The sequence below is a fragment of the Geotrypetes seraphini genome, chromosome 2 (genome assembly GCF_902459505.1).
Source record: "Geotrypetes seraphini chromosome 2, aGeoSer1.1, whole genome shotgun sequence".
NCBI classification, from domain to species: Eukaryota; Metazoa; Chordata; class Amphibia; order Gymnophiona; family Dermophiidae; genus Geotrypetes; species Geotrypetes seraphini.
Window position 1 is genome coordinate 501,121,282 of NC_047085.1, and position 20,123 is coordinate 501,141,404.

The 20,123-nt window shown below is 45.5% G+C and overlaps 1 protein-coding gene across 2 annotated transcripts in view; it reads left to right on the plus strand.

Annotated features, from left to right (window-relative positions):
* Window positions 1-20,123, plus strand: part of ABCB8 (ATP binding cassette subfamily B member 8) — a 78,435-nt gene that overhangs the window by 10,305 nt on the left and 48,007 nt on the right. For both annotated transcript variants that reach the window (XM_033932094.1, XM_033932095.1), the window contains exons 2-4: window positions 4,751-5,096; window positions 8,326-8,481; window positions 19,156-19,250. In XM_033932094.1, the coding sequence (XP_033787985.1) occupies window positions 4,751-5,096; window positions 8,326-8,481; window positions 19,156-19,250 (597 nt within the window). The remainder of the gene's footprint in view (window positions 1-4,750; window positions 5,097-8,325; window positions 8,482-19,155; window positions 19,251-20,123) is intronic.

Below are 20,123 nucleotides of genomic sequence, written 5' to 3' on the forward strand. Positions count from 1 at the left end.
CCGTGCTGGACACGGTTCGCCTCCGTTCGTTCCTCCCCCCTCCTCGGTTGGAGGTCCTGCTTCGACTGAGCCGCCAGATTTCGCTGCAGTCTTCAGTATCAGCTCAGAGTCTGATGATTCTGCTCGGCCACATGGCGTCGACAGTTCATGTCACGCCGTTCGCCCGCTTGCACCTGAGGCTTCCTCAGTGGACCCTGGCCTCCCAATGGCGTCAGGATCGTGACCCGGTCTCCAGTCCTGTACAAGTGACCCCTTCCTTGAGACGCTCGCTCCGTTGGTGGACCAACTCTTCCAATCTTTCCGGGGGTTTGCTCTTTCTCGTCCCTCCGCATCGCAAGGTCCTGACCACGGACTCTTCGGAGTACGTGTGGGGGGCTCATCTCGACGGTCTGCGGACTCAAGGTCTATGGTTGGCGGAGGACCGTCTTTGTCACATCAATGTGTTGGAGCTTCGTGCCATTTTTCTGGCTGCTCGAGCGTTCTGCCACCTGCTGCACGATCAGGTAGTCCTCGTGCGGACGGACAACCAAGTGGCCATGTACTATGTGAACAAGCAAGGGGGAACGGGCTCTTGGTCCCTGTGCCGGGAAGCCCTGCGCCTTTGGGAATGGGCGGTCTCCCAGAACATCTTCCTCCAGGCGGTTTACATTCAGGGAGAGAGGAACTGTCTGGCCGACAAACTCAGTCGTCTTCTCCAGCTGCACGAGTGGTCGCTCAACTCCCGTGTTCTGCAAGAGGTCTTCGCCCGCTGGGGGACTCCTCAGGTGGATCTGTTTGCCTCTCCGGAGACCCACAAACTGCCTCTCTATTGTTCTCGGATGTACTCCCTGGACCGTCTCGAGGCCGATGCCTTTCTTCTCGACTGGGGAGGGAGGTTCCTCTATGCGTTTCCACCTTTCCCTCTGATCTTGAGGACGTTAGTACATCTCAAATCGACCAGAGCCACTATGATTCTCATTGCGCCTCGTTGGCCTCGTCAGCACTGGTTCTCCCTGCTTCTTCAACTCAGTGTCAGGGAGCCTCTGCTACTGCCTGTTTTTCCCTCTCTGCTGTCTCAGAGTCACTGTTGCATCCCAATCTTCAGTCCTTACATCTGACGGCTTGGTTCCTTTCCCCTTGACTTCGCTTCCTGTTTCTCAGTCTGTACGGGACGTGTTGGAAGCCTCGCGTAAGGTTTCGACTCGGCTTTGTTATTCTCAGAAATGGACAAGATTTTCCTCCTGGTGTTCCTCCCACCATCTGTATCCGGGTTCGGTCCCGGTGTCTTCGGTTCTGGAATATTTGTTGCATTTGTCCCAGTCCGGGCTGAAGACGACTTCCATTCGGGTGCATCTCAGCGCTAGTGCTGCTTTCCATAGGCATCTCGAGGGTCGGTCTCTCTCTCTTCATCCTCTGGTTACTCGTTTCATGAGGGGTCTTGTGAATGTTCATCCTCCTATGAAACCTCCTCCTGTAGTTTGGGATCTTAATGTAGTTTTGGCTCAGCTGATGAAGCCTCCTTTTGAGCCTATTGACAAATCTCATCTTAAGTTTCTCACTTGGAAAGTGATCTTTTTGCTCGCGCTCACGTCCGCTCGTCGGATTAGTGAGTTGCAGGCTTTGGTCGCGGACCCGCCTTTTACTGTGTTCCATCATGACAAGGTGGTTCTCCGTACTCATCCTAAATTTTTACCTAAAGTTGTGTCTGATTTCCACCTCAATCAGTCTATTGTTCTTCCGGTGTTTTTTCCTGGCGAGGTGGCGCTTCACACGCATCCTGGCGAGGTGGCACTTCACACGCTTGACTGTAAGAGGGCGTTGGCCTTTTATCTTCAGCGCACTAAGTCTCATCGGAAGGTTCCTCAATTGTTTTTGTCCTTCGATCCTAATCGGTTGGGACGTCCGGTTTCCAAGCGCACCTTGTCCAACTGGTTAGCTGCTTGTATCTCTTTTTGCTACACTCAGGCTGGTCTCACGCTCCATGGTCGAGTCACGGGGCATAAGGTCCGAGCTATGGCAGCTTCTGTGGCCTTTCTCCGGTCTACGCCGGTCGAGGACATCTGTAAGGCTGCCACTTGTGGTCTTCGGTTCATACTTTCACCTCCCATTACTGTCTGGATACGTTGTCCAGAAGCGACGGCCGGTTTGGCCAGTCGGTTTTGCGTAACCTGTTTTCCTAAATTGCCATCCTCCCACCTGCCCTTTTTTGTTGGCTTGGAGGTCACCCACATGTGAGAATACGCTTAGAATGTTTTATATAGGCGATTTATCAAATAAACGTGAACTTGAACTTGCTTGTCCTGGGATAAAGCACAGTTACTTACCGTAACAGGTGTTATCCAGGGACAGCAGGCAGATATTCTCACAACCCGCCCTCCTCCCCGGGGATGGCTTCTTTGCTGGCTATGGAACTGAGGACCACAAGGTGGGGATGCGCCCTCTAGTGGAGGGAGAAGGCATGCACATGCGTGGTGCAGCATAGCAAGCTTGAAACTTCAATCAAGTTTGCTTGAAAAGCTGTCCGCGCTGGGGCTCCGTAGATGACGTCACCCACATGTGAGAATAACTGTGCTTTTCCTTTTATCTATACCCTTTTTGCTCCTGTGTCCTCTCTTATCTGTAGCCTTCAGTCTCCTTATCCTTCAGGAATTTATCCAGTCCTTCTTTGAAACCCCTTAATGTAGTCTGTCCTATTACATCTTCCGGAAGCGCATTCCAGATATCCACCATCCTCTTAGTGAAGAAGAACTTTCTAGCATTGGTTCTAAACCTGTCCCCTTTCAATTTCTCCGAGTGCCCTCTTGTTTTTGTAGTTCCCAGTACGCTGAAGAATCTGTCCCTCTCCACCCTCTCTATGCCTTTCATAATCTTGAAAGTCTCTATCATGTTTCCTCTGAGTCTCTGCTTGTCCAGGGAGAAGAGCCCCAGTTTCTCCAACCTTTCAGCGTATGAAAGGTTTTCCATACCCTTGATCATTCGTGTCGCTCTCCTCTGATCCCTCTCAAGTATTGCCATATCCTTCTTAAGGGACGGTGACCAATATTGGACACAGTACTCCAGGTGGGGACGCATCATCACCCGATACAGCGGCAGGATGACTTCCTTTGTTCTTGTTATAATACCCAACATTCTGTTTGCTTTCTTTGAGGCCGCCGCGCATTGCGCCGTTGGTTTCATTGTTGTATCCACCAACACTCCCAAGTCCTTTTCAAGATTACTTTCCCCCAGTACTAACCCCCCCATTTTGTAGTTGAACATCGGGTTCTTTTTCCCTATATGCATGACCTTGCATTTCTCTATATTGAAGTTCATCTGCCATTTATTTGCCCACTCCTCCAATGTTGTCAGGTCTCTTTGCAGTTCTTCATATTCCTCTATAGTTTTAGCCCTGCTACAGAGTTTAGTGTCATCTGCAAACTTTATAACTTCGCACTTTGTCCCTGCTTCCAGGTCATTTATAAATACGTTGAACAACAGCAGTCCAAGTACAGACCCCTGTGGGACACCGCTCATTACCCTTCTCCTTTCTGTCTGCCAACCAGTGTTTAACCCACCTATGTACGTCCCCTTCCACCCCGTGGTTCCACAGTTTCCCAAGTAGTCGCTCATGAGGTACCTTGTGAAAGGCTGTTTGGAAGTCGAGATATATGATGTCTATGGGGTCCCCTTTGTCCATCTGGCTGTTTATCCCTTCAAAGAAGTGTAGTAAGTTCGTTTGGCATGATCTTCCTTTGCAGAAGCCATGTTGGCTCATTTTCATCAGCCTATTCCTTTCAATATGCTCACAGATACTGTCTTTTATCAGTGCTTCTACCATCTTGCCCGGCACTGAAGTCAAACTTACCGGTCTGTAGTTTCCTGGATCACCTCTCGATCCCTTTTTGAAGATAGGTGTGACATTTATTATTTTCCAATCCTCCGGGATCACCCCTGTTTTCAAGGACAGGTTGCAAACTTTTTGGAGTATTTCCACTATTTCGGTTTTTAGTTCCTTTAATACCCTTGGGTGGATCCCGTCCGGGCCCGGGGATTTGTCGGCTTTCAATCTGTCTATCTGTCGGAGGTCATCCTATGGAAGACCAATGGTCTCTGCTTCAGAGACAATGGTTCATAAATTTTTCTGGAATTGTGAGACATTTGGCTAGCATTAAGGGCATTGAAAAAAGATCTAGAAGGCAAGGTAGTCAGAGTCTTTACGGACAATGCCACCATGGTAGTATATATGAACAGACAAGGAGGCACCAAGAGTGCTCTGTTATATCTGGAGGCTCAGATGTTGTTCAGGTGTGCGGAAGCTCAACTTCAGGTGTTCTCCATAGGCCATGTAGCAGGAGTGGAAAACATGCAGGACAACTTTCTCAATTGGCACACTCTAGACCCAGGATAATGGTCACTGTTTCGAAGAGCGTTTAACCACATTGTGCAACGCTGGAGAAATCCAACAATGGACTTGATGGCTTCAGCCAAGAACACGAAGGAGAATTGTTTCTACAGCCGAAGATCCAAACCAGGAAGAAGATTATCCAAGTAAGAACCTAATCTTCCATTAGGCAACGCTAAGCATGATTTTATAATGGGTGCCTACATTTTATAGAATCAGTGTACACTTTTTGGTGGATTTTATAGAATCAGGGCCTAAATGCTTATTTTTTGTGTGTGTTTCAATGATTTGAAATGCTGTTACTGTATGCCTTGTTTTAACATTAAATAGGGTGCTGTAGATAGATTTGTGTTAACTTCTCATGGCTACTGCCATTGCTCTCATTTTCAGGTGTACAGGTGTGAGAATTTGGTGCTCTCGTGCTCCTGGAACATCAGACTCTTTGGCTCAGCGATCACACCAGGCACTATGTGTCTATGCCAGGGCACGGTATGGCCTGGGGCGAGCAGTGCAGAGGGCCTGGCGACCTGTCCGGGTGGGCCAAGCTGTGGCATTCCTGGTAGGCCCTACCCTGCTTTCCATGGGAGGCCACGTGGTATACTGTCAATTGGACTTGAACAACAATGACAACCTTTTCCCGGAGCCCAAGAAGACGCATGCGGAACCACAGTTCAACTGGAGAGAATTCTGGAAGTTGCTGCAACCCCAGCTGTTGGCTTTGCTGGTTGCATCACTTGTAAGAAGTTGTTTGGTTGTTGTTGTTTTTTTTTGGGGGGGGGCTCTCTCTCTTCACTTCAGGGCAGTTAAGGCAGTGGCTTGTGCTATTTGTAAAAGAAGGGGTAAAATAAAACCATAGAAATTAATAACAGAAAACAGTAGGGAGTAGAAGAAAAGAAAATTAGAGCAATAGTCACTGCTGTCTGACCATCTCCTCCCAGTTCAATCCTCAGGAAACCAAGGGAAAAAAATGTGTCTTCAAACTAATCTTATAAATGTCTTGAAACTGGTGTCTGCCTGCAGGAATAAAGGCCGATCATTCCAAAGAGTGCGGTTGGAAGGTAAAAAAAATCTGCACGTTTAGTAAAATCCAATCTGGCCGTAAATAAAGAGATGAATTTGTGAAGCAATTCTGATCTTTGGAATGCAAACTCCTTACGAGAATGTACAGAATCGGAAAAGATTATGACCCAGATTCTGTATAGGGCGCCGATATTGGCAGCCACCTAAAAAGCAGCCACCAATCACGTGTCACTCATGCGATGGTGCCCTATAGAGACTCACACCTTCGAGAAAGAAAGGCGCCAAAAATGTAGGCCAGGCTTTTTGAGGCCTACATTTCTGGTGCCTCTCTTGCCGTGAATTGCGCCTAACATCACTCCCAGCGTTAGCCACCGTAAAGCTCCTACAAAGACGCTATTCTGGCACCTTTAATTTAGGTGCTGGTAGGCACTTTAATATTTTTTTGCCATTTTAAACAGCGTTTGTTAATTAGCGTCTGCTGGCGCCTAAGTTTAGGCTCTTTCTATAATTTCTCCCTATGTAAATAGTATTTATTTATTTTTAAAATTTCTATACCATTTTTTCCCAAAACGGTATACAAGGAGTTACATACATAAAATGTTAAAAGTCTATACAAAATAGACAACTGGGCTAAAATTAATATTTTGAGCTTAATTTAATTAGGACGCTGACAACCAGTGCACAGCCTTAAACAACGGGGTGATGTGATCAATTTGATAACTGTATTTTGAATTGCTTGGAGACAATGAGTAAGTAATTACGGAAGCACAAAATCGTCTAAATTACAATTTTAAAAACTTGGATTTGAGATGCTTTTCTCCGCAGGTCATCCAAATGTCAAGGGGGCGTTTTTTGGGTGGAACTCATGTTACCAAAAATTAGACCTTTTTCTGCTAGAATGGAAAAAAAATACCCAAAACATCTAGGGCAAAAAATGAGACGTTTTGGTCTAGGCCTGTATCAATCATAACTAAATTACATAAAGGTGTCCTAAATGTCGAGATGGCCACTAGAAGGATTAAGGCATGACTCTCTCTCCTTCCCTCAGTGGTTACTGACCTCCTCCCATCCCCCAAATATATGAAAGTGACAGAACATACCAGGCTCTATAACAGCTTCGGATATGATGTTCATTCCTATTAGCACAACGAGCAAGTCCCCGGAATATGCTAGTGGTCAGTGCAGTAGACTATAGAGAAGAGGACCCAAGGTTATACAGTAGAATCTCAGTAATCCGGCATCCACGGGGATTGCTAGATATCGGATAACTGGTTTTCTGGTTAATTGAGAGTGTGTTAGAAGCCTTGTCTAACACACTCTCAATTCCCTCCCCTCCCCAACCCGATGCACCAGCGCAGCAGCAGTCCTGAGCTGCAAAGCCTTCCTCCCTCCCTCAAGCCCTGAAGTGGCAGAAGCAGGCGGTAGTCCTGAGCCGCGAACCCCCTTGCTCCCTCCCTCTCTCTTTTACCCGAAGCGCAGCGGTCAACAGGAGGCAGCCTTAAAGCAGGTTGCTCACACCCAGCCCTGGCAGGGCCTTTCCTCTGATGCTTCGGGAGTGAGGCATTGGGTGAAAGGCCCTGTTGGCCGCGAGCAGCCTGTTTTGAGGCTGCCTCCTGCTGACCTCTGTGCTTCAGGTAAGGAAGAGAGAGAGAGAGGGAGGGAGTTCACGGCTCAGGACCGCCACTTGCTTCTGCCACTACGGGGCTTGAGGGAAGGAGGGAGGACGACTTTGCGTCTTAGGACCGCTGGTGCTTTGGGGCGGGAGGGAGGAGGTTCGTAGCTGCTTCGGGGCTTGAGGGAGGGAGAAAGGTCTTTGTGGCTCACAGCCACCACTGCCGCTGGTACTTCGGGGCACATTTCCCAGCAGCGATTTTTTTTTTTTTGCTGATTGGGTGAGAGTCTCGGTTAACGGAGACTCTGCTGTATACCACTCTAACACTTGTTTTAGAAAGTGTGAGCCTTCCACAAACCACTAAATACCTGCTGTACCTGAATATAGGTGACACCTGGTGGCTTCAGGGCTATTGTTGTGCACAGTACAGTTGTCCTTTAATTTTTAGTTTCTTTTTGGAGGGCTCACCATATAATATAAAAAGGTTAATGGTGAGAGTTATACCTGGGACCTTTTATGTATTGCCCTCTAGGTTGCCCCACTGATCTGCTAGGATGTCTGTGTAGCCAGGCTACTAGCCCCTTACTGTCCCACAGATACAGTTTTTCTGTTTTGCTTTTTTTATAATTCTTTATTGATTTTCCATACTTCAAAAGTACAATACACGAATATATAACACATCAATTTAAGCACATCCACTTACAATTATATATATAGCCACTCATTTTCTCCCACCCACCCCCACTCAATGATTATACAATAAAACATAGCGATATTTATTTGCCCAGTAACCTAACCCTCTTCATATTAATAATATTTTCCCACCCTTCCTCCCACCCCAAGTGTAACTACTCTAGGGTCAAATTAGGATACAAATATCCCCCCCACCCTATTTTGGATGTGTATGAAAGTAAACAAAACCTGACTTATAATCAGAGACCTATAGAGAAGTAACATACAATGCCAACGGACCCCCACAGATATAGATATAATTAAGAGTGATGGATCAATCCATGGGAACAATTCTATGAAAACCTTAGCAAAAAAAAAAAAAAAAAAGAACCTATATGAAAATTTAGGAGCTAAAGAATGGCCTCCACTGCGAAAGGATTCCCCCCTCCCACTTCCTTCTTTCCATCTCTGCTAATCTTGGTCTGAATCAAACCTCACAACCCTTAGAAGTTAGGAAAAGAGGGGCATGAATGACAGGGCTCAGAATTACTAAAAGAGGATGTGAAATTTAGTTGGGGAAATCATATGGGAGTTACTTATACAAATCACAGTTTATTAGATTATTTCTGCTTATGATAGGTCTGTGTTTCTTATATTCTAGCTAGCTTTTGGAGCTGCAATTTTAAACATCCAGATCCCATTGCTGCTAGGGGAGCTGGTGAATGTGGTATCCCGCTACACCAGAGAATGCACTGGGAGCTACCTGCAGGATATACACAAACCAGTGATGAAGTTGCTGTCCCTCTATGCACTGCAGGTGAGTCTGAGCTGAGCTACTCGGGGATCAAGGAAGGATTAAGGCATAGCAAACTATGCATTTCTTTTTTTTATAAATCTTTATTGAGTTTCTAAAGCTAACAAAAATGCATTACAGTATCTTCTATACAAATAATATTAATCATATATGCATTTATAATCAATCAAAATCCATATAATAAAAAAAAACACCCAACCAACATTTCATAAGGGAATAGAACCATACAAAGAAATACCCCCCTCCCGCCCTCCCTCCCCCTGGGTGTGTGTGCAATATACCAACAGGAACAAAGGAAAAACCAATTACAATGAATCCATAAAAGATATCAAAGGGCCCCAGATTAACTTAAATCTCAAACTATGCATTTCTTTATTTAAAATACTTATAGTCCACCTAAAATCTAAGCAGATTACAACCATACATACATAAAATATTAAACAAACATAGTAACATTAAAAAACACAAAATTAAAAATCATATTTTGCAGTTTCTCTCATTTCCTGCTATACAAATCTGACCATCCCCCCTCTTACAAAAGTGCCCAATGCTTTTTAGCGCACGCTAAACTCTAATACGTGCATGTTATCCTACGGATGCGTTAGCGGTTAGTGCACGCGTTGATTCAGAGTGCGCTAAATCCACTCTAAAACGCTTAGCGCGCCTTTGTAAGAGAGGGCCTATATGTTTTAAGAGAACACTTCCATAAATAAGGTTGTTTTCAGCAGCTTTTTAAAATTTTGTATATTATCCATCATTCTTATCCGTCCATCTAAGTTGTTCTACATTTTCACCCCTGCCTGTAACTGGGGCTCTCTCAGATAAGCTAATTCAGTGGCTCCCAAGTCAGTTGAGGTGGAAAGTAGAGTGGGATTGGGACCAGAACCACAAGTGCCCGTAGAGGCCTGTCTGTCCTCCCCACATACTGTGCGTTATGTTGTAGATCACTGGAACAAGCTTCCAGAGCAGGTGATCAAGGCCACCAGCGTTATTGACTTTAAGAATAAATGGGATGCCCTAGTAGGATCCTTACGAGGGTCGAGTTAAGGAACTAGGTCATTAGTACTCAGACTTAATGGGGTGGGTCAGTAGAGTGGGCAGACTTGATGGGCTATAGCCCTTTTCTGCCGTCATCTTTCTATGTTTCTATGTTTCTATGCTCCATTTGGCAGAAGCAGCCAGCAAGCAGTAAGAAGAGTAGCCATATTCTTCTACCATAAATTTCACCCCCTCAAAACTCTGCCGGGCAATCAGATCGCAGGAGGACAGTGAGGAACTCCAGAGCGATTTGTGTCGGTTAGAAAAATGGGCGGAGAAATGGCAGATGAAGTTCAACGTGGAGAAATGCAAGGTAATGCATTTAGGCAGTAAAAATAAGGAATACGAGTACAGAATGTCAGGTGCAACTCTGGGAAAAAGTGAACAAGAAAGGGATCTGGGTGTACTGATAGATAGGACCCTGAAGCTGTCGGCACAATGCGCGGCAGCGGCAAATAAGGCAAATAGAATGTTGGGCATGATAAAGAAAGGAATCTCGAGTAGATCGGAGAAAGTTATAATGCCGCTTTATAGGGCAATGGTCAGACCCCACTTGGAATACTGCGTCCAACATTGGTCTCCCAACCTAAAGAAGGATATAAAACTGCTGGAGAGGGTGCAGAGACGAGCAACTAAACTAGTGAAGGGTATGGAGAAACTGGAATATGAGGATCGACTTAAAACACTGGGATTGTTCTCCCTTGAGAAAAGGAGACTGCGTGGGGATATGATCGAAACCTTCAAAATACTGAAAGGAATCGACAAAATAGAGCAGAGAAGATTATTTACATTGTCCAATTTGACACGGACAAGAGGACATGAAATGAAGCTAAGGGGGGGCAAGTTCAGGACTAATATCAGGAAGTTCTGCTTCACACAGAGAGTGGTTGATGCCTGGAATACTCTCCCAGGGGAGATTATTGCGGAATCGACAGTCCTAGGCTTCAAAAGCAAACTAGATGCATATCTCCTTGAGAGAGGCATATAAAGATATGGTTGGCTATAAAATAAGCCAGGTGTATACCTGGCAGGGCCTCCGCGTGTGCGGATCGCCGGACTTGATGGACCGAAGGTCTGATCCTGAGATGGCGCTTCTTATGTTCTACCATAAATTGCACTAGTTACCTTTCGAATCCAGAGTCCTATTAAAGTTCGCATGCTTCTGTTACAAAACAGTATTTGGTCTATCCCCAAGCTATCTCAACCCACACTTCAATTTAAATTGCAACCACAAGAACTCCCGTAGAATTCATCTGTTCGCCTTCCCCTCTCTAAAATGATGTCATTTCAAAAGGTTTCTTGACAAAAACCTTCTCCTTCCAGGCGGCTAAACTGAACCCATGGCTAGCCCAAGTTGTGCTCAACGTCCCCACCTACCTCGACTTCAGAAAACAACTCAAAACACACCTATTCCATGAACAGAACCCTTAATACACCTTTTCTACTTCTCTCACCCCAACCTCCAATGAACTAGAATATCTACCTACTTCTTCTCATTGTACATCCCTAACCTGTTAACTTCAATGACTTTATTGTTTGTAACTTTGACTAACTGATGTGAACCGCCTAGAACTCTCTGGGTAGGGCGGTATACAAAATAAAAGTTATTATTATTATTATACTGAGTCAGTCCAATGGTCCGTTTAGCGCAGTATCCTGTTTCCAATAGTGGCCAGTCCAGATCACAAGAATCTGATAGAAACCCAAGTAGTATACAAACAACACGGATCACTTTATGAAATTATCCAACCCACTGCAATAATCAACAAAAAGCAGGGGGTTTCTTTTGGAATAATAAATATCATTCAAATCACTATTATTGCACGTATAGTGTCACAAGCTTAGTGTACTTGAATGCCAAACATCACTAACATATATGAGCTGGTCATACAGCAACCCAACCCATCTCATAACTTTTCCCAAGTAAAAGTTAAAACTAGGAGGATGAAGTTTCATATAGTGGCCTCAAACTCAGTGCATAGAACCTCTTATAACATACTAGTCTTTACGCCCGTTACATTAACGGGTGCTAGAATAGATGTGTCTGTCTGTCTTTCTTTCTGTCTCTCTCTCTCCTTGCCTGCTGTATTTCTTTCTGCACTCAGGCCCAACAATTGTCCCTTTCTGTTCCCTCCCTCCTTCCTTCCTATGTCCTTAGTGCCCTTTCTTATGTCCTTACTGCCCCCAGTGCCTCCTTCCCATGTCAGTGGCCCTTCCTATGTCCTTACTGCCCCCAGTGCCTCCTTCCTAAGTCCTTAGCGGACAAGGTGCAGACATAGACCTGCAGGTCTTCCAGAGTATCACACATCTTTGGGTCGCCGGTCTCCATGATGCGCACCCGAGGTGGGAACTGGACCACAAACTGAAGGCCCCGATTGCATAGCTCAGAGCAATAGGGCACCAAAGCGCACCGCTTTGCAGCAACCTCCGCCAAATAGTCATTAAACATTAAAGTTTGGTGCCTCCATGCTCCAGTTGGCCCTTCTTACGGTAAAGCGCCATCAGCTGGGACTTGTTGGCGAAGTTGAGGAGCCGAGCTATAACAGAGTGAGGTCGGCCATCTCCATCTCTGTGGGGACCCAGTCGGTGTACACGCTCCACCAAAATTATTTTCGTGCCCAGGAACGGGAAAGCCCATGGCCTCCAGGAGCCACCGCTCCACCAGGTCCCTCATCAACTCCTCGAGGAGGGTCTCCGCAAGCTCCACCAGCCTGATGTTGTTTCGGCAGCCTCAGTTCTCCTGATCCTCGAGGCGGGAATGTAAGGTGGAGCTACGTGCCACAACATGGCAAATGAGGTTTAACGTTGATAAGTGTAAGGTGATGCATGTCGGTAACAAAAATCTTATACATAAATACAGGATGTCTGGTGCAGTACTTGGAGACCCCCCCCCCCAGGAAAGAGACTTGGGAGTACTGGTCGACAAGTCAATGAAGCCGTCCATGCAATGTGCGGTGGTGGCAAAAAGGGCGAACAGAATGCTGGGAATGATTAAAAAGGGGATCACGAACAGATCGGAGAAGGTTATCATGCCGCTGTACCGGGCCATGATACGCTCTCACCTGGAATACTGCATCCAGCACTGGTCGCCTTACATGAAGAAGGACACGGTACTACTCAAAAGGGTCCAGAGAAGGGCGACTAAGATGGTTAAGGGACTGGAGGAGTTGCCGTACAGTGAGAGATTAGAGAAACTGGGCCTCTTCTCCCTTGAAAAGAGGAGACCGAGAGGGGACATGATTGAAATATTCAAGATAATGAAGGGAATAGACTTAGTAGATAAAGACAGGTTGTTCACTCTCTCTCCAAGGTAGAGAGAATGAGAGGGCACTCTCTAAAGTTAAATGGGGATAGATTCCGTACAAACGTAAGGAAGTTCTTCTTCACCCAGAGAGTGGTAGAAAACTGGAATGCTCTTCCGGAGTCTGTCATAGGGGAAAACACCCTCCAGGGATTCAAGACAAAGTTAGACAAGTTCCTGCTAAACCGGAACATACGCAGCCTCCCCCAGCTTCCAGTCCTCCCCAACCAGCACCACTTTATCTTCACCAGCTACCCCTAGGTACTCTTACCAGAGGTACCGATGAGTCTTCGCATTCGTGCTGATTGGGTGCACCGCCCGTGCTGTCTCCGGTCTGGAACTGGTTTCCGGCTCGGTCCACTGGTCCCTCTGGGTCCTCCTGGAACTCGGCTCTGGAACTCTGGTCTGGCTCTCTCCAACTCCACACTCCAACTGAGCTCCTTGCTGCACTCCTCCAAAGGATATGCTGCTGTCTTTATCCTGGTTTCCTCCTTCCGGTTTTGGTCCTTGTAGACTCCTCCTCCGGTTTGGCCACAGGAAACTCCAGATAAAGTATTCCAAAAGTATACCACTCCAAACAAAACAATTTAGTTAATAGTCCACCAATCACTATATCAACATCCAGGATACACAAGTCCCAAAAAAATGGCAAAGCAAAAGAAAATTTTTTTTTTTTTTTTTTCAATTACAGTTCCCTGATGTCGCCTGCAGGAGGTGCAATATCCCACTCCTGATACCAAATATGTGACCACCACTATAGCCCAGGGCTAGGCTCTATAGCAATCCCAGTGGTTACAATAAACAGTGCACCAGCGTGTGACCCGGCATGGAGTCACCCTGCAGGACTGGATTCTCAGCAGTAATCCAAATTAAAGTCAAATAAAATAAAGTCCCAACAATTGTGGTGGATTATAGAAATAGTTCTTTTTACTCAATCCTTCATGCAGGTAAGTAATTCATTAAACTTTCACAACATTGGTCAGGATTCTAAACAGCAATAAAGCAAAACTGCCAAAAAAGGCAGGAAAATAAAACAGTCCAAAATAAAGTTCAAAACTTTCTTTCACTCCTAATCAAGTCCTAATTGCTCTTGAAACCACAGCTCTCCACAGAGCTAGCGCTGCCTGCTCCAAAGCAGGAAATTCAGCAAATCAAAAATGCAGTTCAGGTTTTGTCAGAATACAGCCACAGAAATGGCCTTCAAAATCCCACCCAGAGTGACAACAAAACCTCTCCCCACACACTCCTAGCTTTCCCAAACAAACATAAAAAAAACACAGCAAACAAACAGTTCCCAAAAATCCAAACTCACTGTTTGTAGCTTGAGGCCAAGTCCACCTACATAGGCTCAGGGTAATTAGCTTCACAACCTGCACAAGCTTCTTGACATTCCATAGGCTCTCCATTCAAGAGTGGCAAGTCTTCATCTTGTCCAGCCTCTGTCAGCTCCATAGACATAGGGTTGTTGCTCCTGTTTGGCTCAGGTGGATCTTTAGGGAGGCAAGGCCTGAACTTCCTCCCTAACCGGCCTGCTGGCTTGAATGCCACTGCTGGCTTACATACCCTAGGGGTGTGGCCTGATCTGAGTGAGTCAGCAGAAATCCAGGGGCCTCTTGAGCTCCCCTGGTGGTGACTCGAATAAAGCTCACCTACTTCCTCTGGTGGTCAATGGCATTATCTCCCGAAACATAACCCTGGGAGATCTTGGAATTTCCCTTCCGTGTTTTTATTTTTACATTTTTCCCTGGCTTAACTGGGACCTTGTAATAGTAACACAACCCAGGAGGAGGACCCGTTATGCAAAAATTTAGCTCAGAGATATAAAACTCTGAAGAGGGAGAGGTAACCCCCTCTTAGGGAAAGAGTTTATCTTCCAATCATTGCTTCATAATTGTAACAAACGAGTACAACTCAAGGGTGTAAGTAATTATAGCTGTATATATATCTTAATGGGGATGCATTATGCATTCAAAAACAGGTAACTTTTCTGCATTCAGGTGAGCACTGGAAAACTTTACATTCATATGGTTAGTTCTCAAAAATACTTATCAGGGTCCCGACGCGGCCCCGTTTCGGTGTCTACTTCAGGAGACCCCGTCTGACTGATTGACTTCTGCTAAAGATTGACAACCATAAGAAATTCAAGAATAGGTTCTGAAATGCAAAAACGTAATGTCAGAATGCAATAGATATGGGCTGATACATTCAAACAGCCACAAACCCATGCAAAACTTAATAAAGCTTACGGCTAGCCTAAAGGACAGGAGCACAAAGGAGTACGTACCGTTCTGTAAATGAAAAATTTCCGTGCTACACAAGGCACCCGCCCCCGCAGCGGTATTTAAACCGGAGAAAGGCGGGAAAACGGACGTAGCAAACGTGATGACGTCACAGTAGCGCTGAAAAATAAATGCAATGCAAAAAACTTCAGAAATACATCGCAAGCACCAGACATGATCAGAGGAACGCCACCCACTCGATTTCATTATTGAGGCCATGGGGGTGAAGGGTATTGAGATCGTAGATCCATTTTTGTTCCTTTCTCCACAGCATACGGGCTGTATCACCTCCCCTAGTGTTGCTGTAACAATCCAGTACTGTAAATCTCAAGTCTGTTATGGCATGATTGTTTCTCTGCCAATGCTGCACCAGGGGGGCCTCTTGCACTGCGGTATGTATGCGACTCATGTGTTCTCCAATACGGAACTTCAAGCTACGGGTAGTGTTCCCCACATATACAAGCTGGCACGGGCATGATATGGCATAAACAACATGATGAGTGTTACAGTTAGTCGCATGCTGAGTATACTTGCATCGGGAAGGTAGTGGCATTTGTAAGGTAGTGACACTAAACTGGCAATATTTGCAATGTCCACATGGTAGATGCTGACCTCTGACAAAATTAGAATTGTGAATGCGTGACACGTTGTTTTAAATTGGAAGCTTTGGAAAAGGCAAATCTGGGGACTTCTTGAAAGGCTTCATGGTACTGTAAAATGGACCAATGGCGTCAGTCTGTTTTGTTTATAGTATAGTGCTTTTTTCTGACTCTTGGTTACATTGTCTCTGCTTATAGTGGAAACTTAACTGGGACCTTGGCAGGCCCCGGGTCTGACTGGTCACAATATCCACTCCCAACATGTGTTCAGTGTACAAGAGAAGCCGATACTTTTGCACATGCATTGTTGTGTTGCCTTCAGATTAGATCCTTTTGGGACCATATTAAGCGCTATTTAGGGGGCCTGTGGGGCATCTCGGTTTTATCCTATCCATTGGGGGTTATCTTTGGGAGGTCAGCAGCCTGAGGGTATATGGGAAACTTAAAACTCTGCTATTCCAGAAAGCTTGTATGGTGGGTCACAAATGTATCATACAATGTTGGCTTCAAGATACGCCACCTATATTCTGGCAGTGGCGTAACCAGATCCATCGACTAATGTTTTTTGAAGCCATGGAGGCTCGACTATCTGTTAAACGTAAAAAAGATCTTCCTGCAAGTATGGGACTTGTACATTAGCTCTCTTCCACATAGAGTTCGAAGTCTGATTTTTAAATGATCAGACCTGATATATTGACTATGTTGTATCTAGGCCAGGGGTGGGCAACTCCGGTCCTCGAGGGCCGGAATCCAGTCGGGTTTTCAGGATTTACCCAATGAATATGCATGAGATCTAATTGCATGCACTGCTTTCAATGCATATTCATTGGGAAAATCCTGAAAAGCCGACTGGATTCCGGCCCTCGAGGACCGGAGTTGCCCACCCCTGATCTAGGCTGTTTCCAATCTTGGGGGATGGGAGAGGGGGTTTGGAGGGTGGGACTCATTGGTTAACATAAGCGTTGCCTCTGCCTCTGCCGGGTCAGACCAGGGGTCCATCGTGCCCGGCAGTCCGCTCCCGCGGCGGCCCCCCAGGTCCATGACCTGAAAGTGTTCCCTACCTAACTTAAAATACCCATACCCATGTCTTTCGATTTGTTTTCCGGAATTTATGAAGGGGGGGTCCCTAAGAGAGTAGCCCTCTTTGATTTGTAATTGCTCCTTTGATACAGTTCTTTCATGTTCAGACCTGCTATTTCTAGTACAGTGGTGCCTCACACAACGAACTTAATTGGTTCCAGGAGCAAGTTTGTTATGTGAAACGTTCGTTATGTGAAACGCGTTTTCCCATAGGAATACATGTAAAAAAAAATAATTCGTTCTGCAGCATAAAATATGCTAAGATGACATAAAAAAGATAAATTTTTTGTTATTATTTTTATTTAGATACATCTAAAAACATACATCTCCCTGTCCTTTTACTTCCACTATCTTCCTATCCCATCTCTATTCCCTTTTGTCCCTCTCCCCATGATCAATCATCTCACCACCTCTCTCTGCCCTCACCCTCAGGGTTCAAGATTGCTTCCACTCTTTTTCCTGTTGTTCTCTCTGCCTGTCACCCTATGATTTAGCATCCCTTCTGCCCTTGTCCAATATTTCCCCTTCTCTCCCTCCCTCTCATCCCCTGCTCCAACATGTGCTTTCAGCGGCCTTCTCCCCCCTTAAGCGTCTTTTCTTCTCCACTCCACCTTTCCTCCCTCCCTGCCTCCACCTTTGTGGCGCTTTTGCACCCGACCGACAACAGAACAGGCCCGGTCGGACAAATCTCCCTGTCCTGTAGCCGCGAATCTAAATTACCTTCTTACAGCAGCTGGATTATTGAAGCTGCTGTAAGAGGTAATTTAGATTCGCGGCTACAGGGCAGGGAGGTTTGTCAGCCGGGCCTGTTGTCGGTAGATCGGGGGACCTGACCAGCTGTGCACATTCTTCGGGGCGGACCGCCCCCTCCCCCCTCTTTCGTTCGCCATTGCCTTCTTCCTACCTGCCCTGCCGCAGCCGCACACAGCCGAACGGAAGTCTTCCTGATGTCAGCGCTGACGTCGGAGGAAGGGAGGGCTTTGCTTAAGCCCTCCCTCCGACGTCAGCGCTGACATCGGGAAGATTTCCGTTCGGCTGTGTGCTGCGACAGGGCAGGTAAGGAGAAGGAGACTACCAACCCCGCTGCGATCCAACCCCGCAGGAACCCCGGACTTCGTTGTGTGAAACGAAGTCCGTTGTACGAATCAAGACATAAAGTTCGTTGTGCGCAGCGTTCGCTGTGCGAGGCGTTCGCTGTGCGAGGCACCACTGTATAATTGGTACGTACTGAGGAGAGGGAGAGATGCTAACTTCTGGACCTTTGTAATATTCCCCATCCTTTTCCATTTAGGTTCTTTGGTATAATTCTGTAATCATCACTGACTTGTACTAAGTTAGTGGTTAGGGGGAGGCAGTTACAGAAAATGGATGACACAGGATATTCTGACATGTTTTGTTTCTTGTTGTATTTTATGCTGCCATCAATAAAAACTCTTTAAGGATGTGTGGAGACCATTATTAAAGTATTATAATGAATAAGTTACACTTTTCCCAATTTTAATACTCATGTGGATTTGGGGTGGGAAGGGGGATTCTTGGTTTTCCACTAATAATATATTGATGAATGACATAAGATATTATTTTCATGTGGTATATTTTAGTTGTATATGAATTTGGGAGGGGGATGGGGGTTAAATCTTCTTGTATGATATTGTAGATTTTCAAGTGATGTTGTACTATAATTGTTTGATATTTACTGTGCACTTGATGTAAGTTATAAAATGAATAAAGAAATTTAAAAAAATAAAAACTCTTTAACCCTTTCAGGACCATAAGGATCGTAGGCCAATTTTTGTGGTTTTGACGACATTTTTATGGTAAAAAGGGCTTGCAGATGCCAAAAAATTGGTTTTTTTTGTGAAATATCATTATTTTTTTTTTTTTAAATCACACTTCTGGCTTATGGACAGTGTGGCAAGTGAATCTTCTCGTCAATCTGGCAACGACGCTAATGAATGAATGTCGGAACCAGTTTGTTTACATAAAGGCAGTATCATATAGAATCCGTACATATCAAATTTAGAACTGTAGACTATCCCAATCAAAATTTATAGGATTTTAAAGTTATGGGACAAATATGTCCCTTGGTCCTGAAAGGGTTAACCATAAAAAAAGAGGGGAAGCGCATGACTAGAACATTAGGTCCTGATGATTTAAGTACCAGTTTCTGTGTCTTGTGAGTAAAGCACCTTGCCTTCTCATACAAGCGTGTCTTCCCTGACGTGACATGCTGTGTCTTTCCTGTTTTTGTTCAGTTTCGGAATAACCCTGTTAGCATTTTTGTTGTAAGCTGATGTGTGTGTGTTCGTTCCTTCTTTGACTGTGGTTGGGTCAATGATCACTTAAGTGGTCTGGCTATTTTATATCTCATTTCTTGCAGGGTCTGTTGACGTCTGGATACATCGTGCTTCTCTCCCGAGTTGGGGAGAGAGTTGCAGCCAAGATGAGGAAGACCCTCTTTCAATCCCTGCTCCGGTAAACTCATCTGTGCCACGGCTGGAGCATGTACATCTCTAGCACTAAACCTGTATCGCTGCTGAAGTGCTCACATTACTAGTGTGTTTGGCTTAAGCAAGTTATCAGTAGTTACATAGAAACATGATGGCAGATAAAGGCCAAATGGCCCATCCAGTCTGTCCATTCACAGCAGATAAAGGCCAAATGGCCCATCCAGTCTGTCCATTCACAGCATCAACTATCTCATTCTCTCCCTATTGGCTAAGGTTCTTTACAGCTGCATTGTGATGTCATAGAGCTTTATGGTTATAGAAACATGATGGCAGATAAAGGCCAAATGGCCCATCCAGTCTGCCCATCTGCAGTAACCATTATCTCTTCCTCTCCCCGAGAGATCCCACATGTCTATCCCAGGCTTTCTTGAATTCAGACACAGTTTCTGTCTCCGCCACCACCTCTTCTAGGAGACTTTTCCACGCATTTACCACCCTTTCTGTAAAAAGGTATTTCCTTAGATTACTCCGGAGCCTATCACCTCTTAACTTCATCCTATGCCCACTCATTCCAGAGCTTCCTTTCAAATGAAAGAGACTCGCTCACATTTGTGCATATGCTAAAGAACGTTTGCTTTGGCTGAGATGTCTGCATTTATTGGGAAAAGGGGGAGGAGAGAGTTTACATACCACCTTTCTGTGATTATAATCAAAGCAGTTTACTTATTTTGTACTTGGAGTAACGGAGGGTTAAGAGAATTGGCCCAGAATCAGAAGAAGCCACAGTGGGAATCTTAAATCTGTTCCCCTGGTTCCCCTGGTCCACTAGGGGTACTCCTCCACTCCGAGCCTGCTCTCATCTGCTGGAGCATATGTGCTAGGGCATATGCACTTGCCC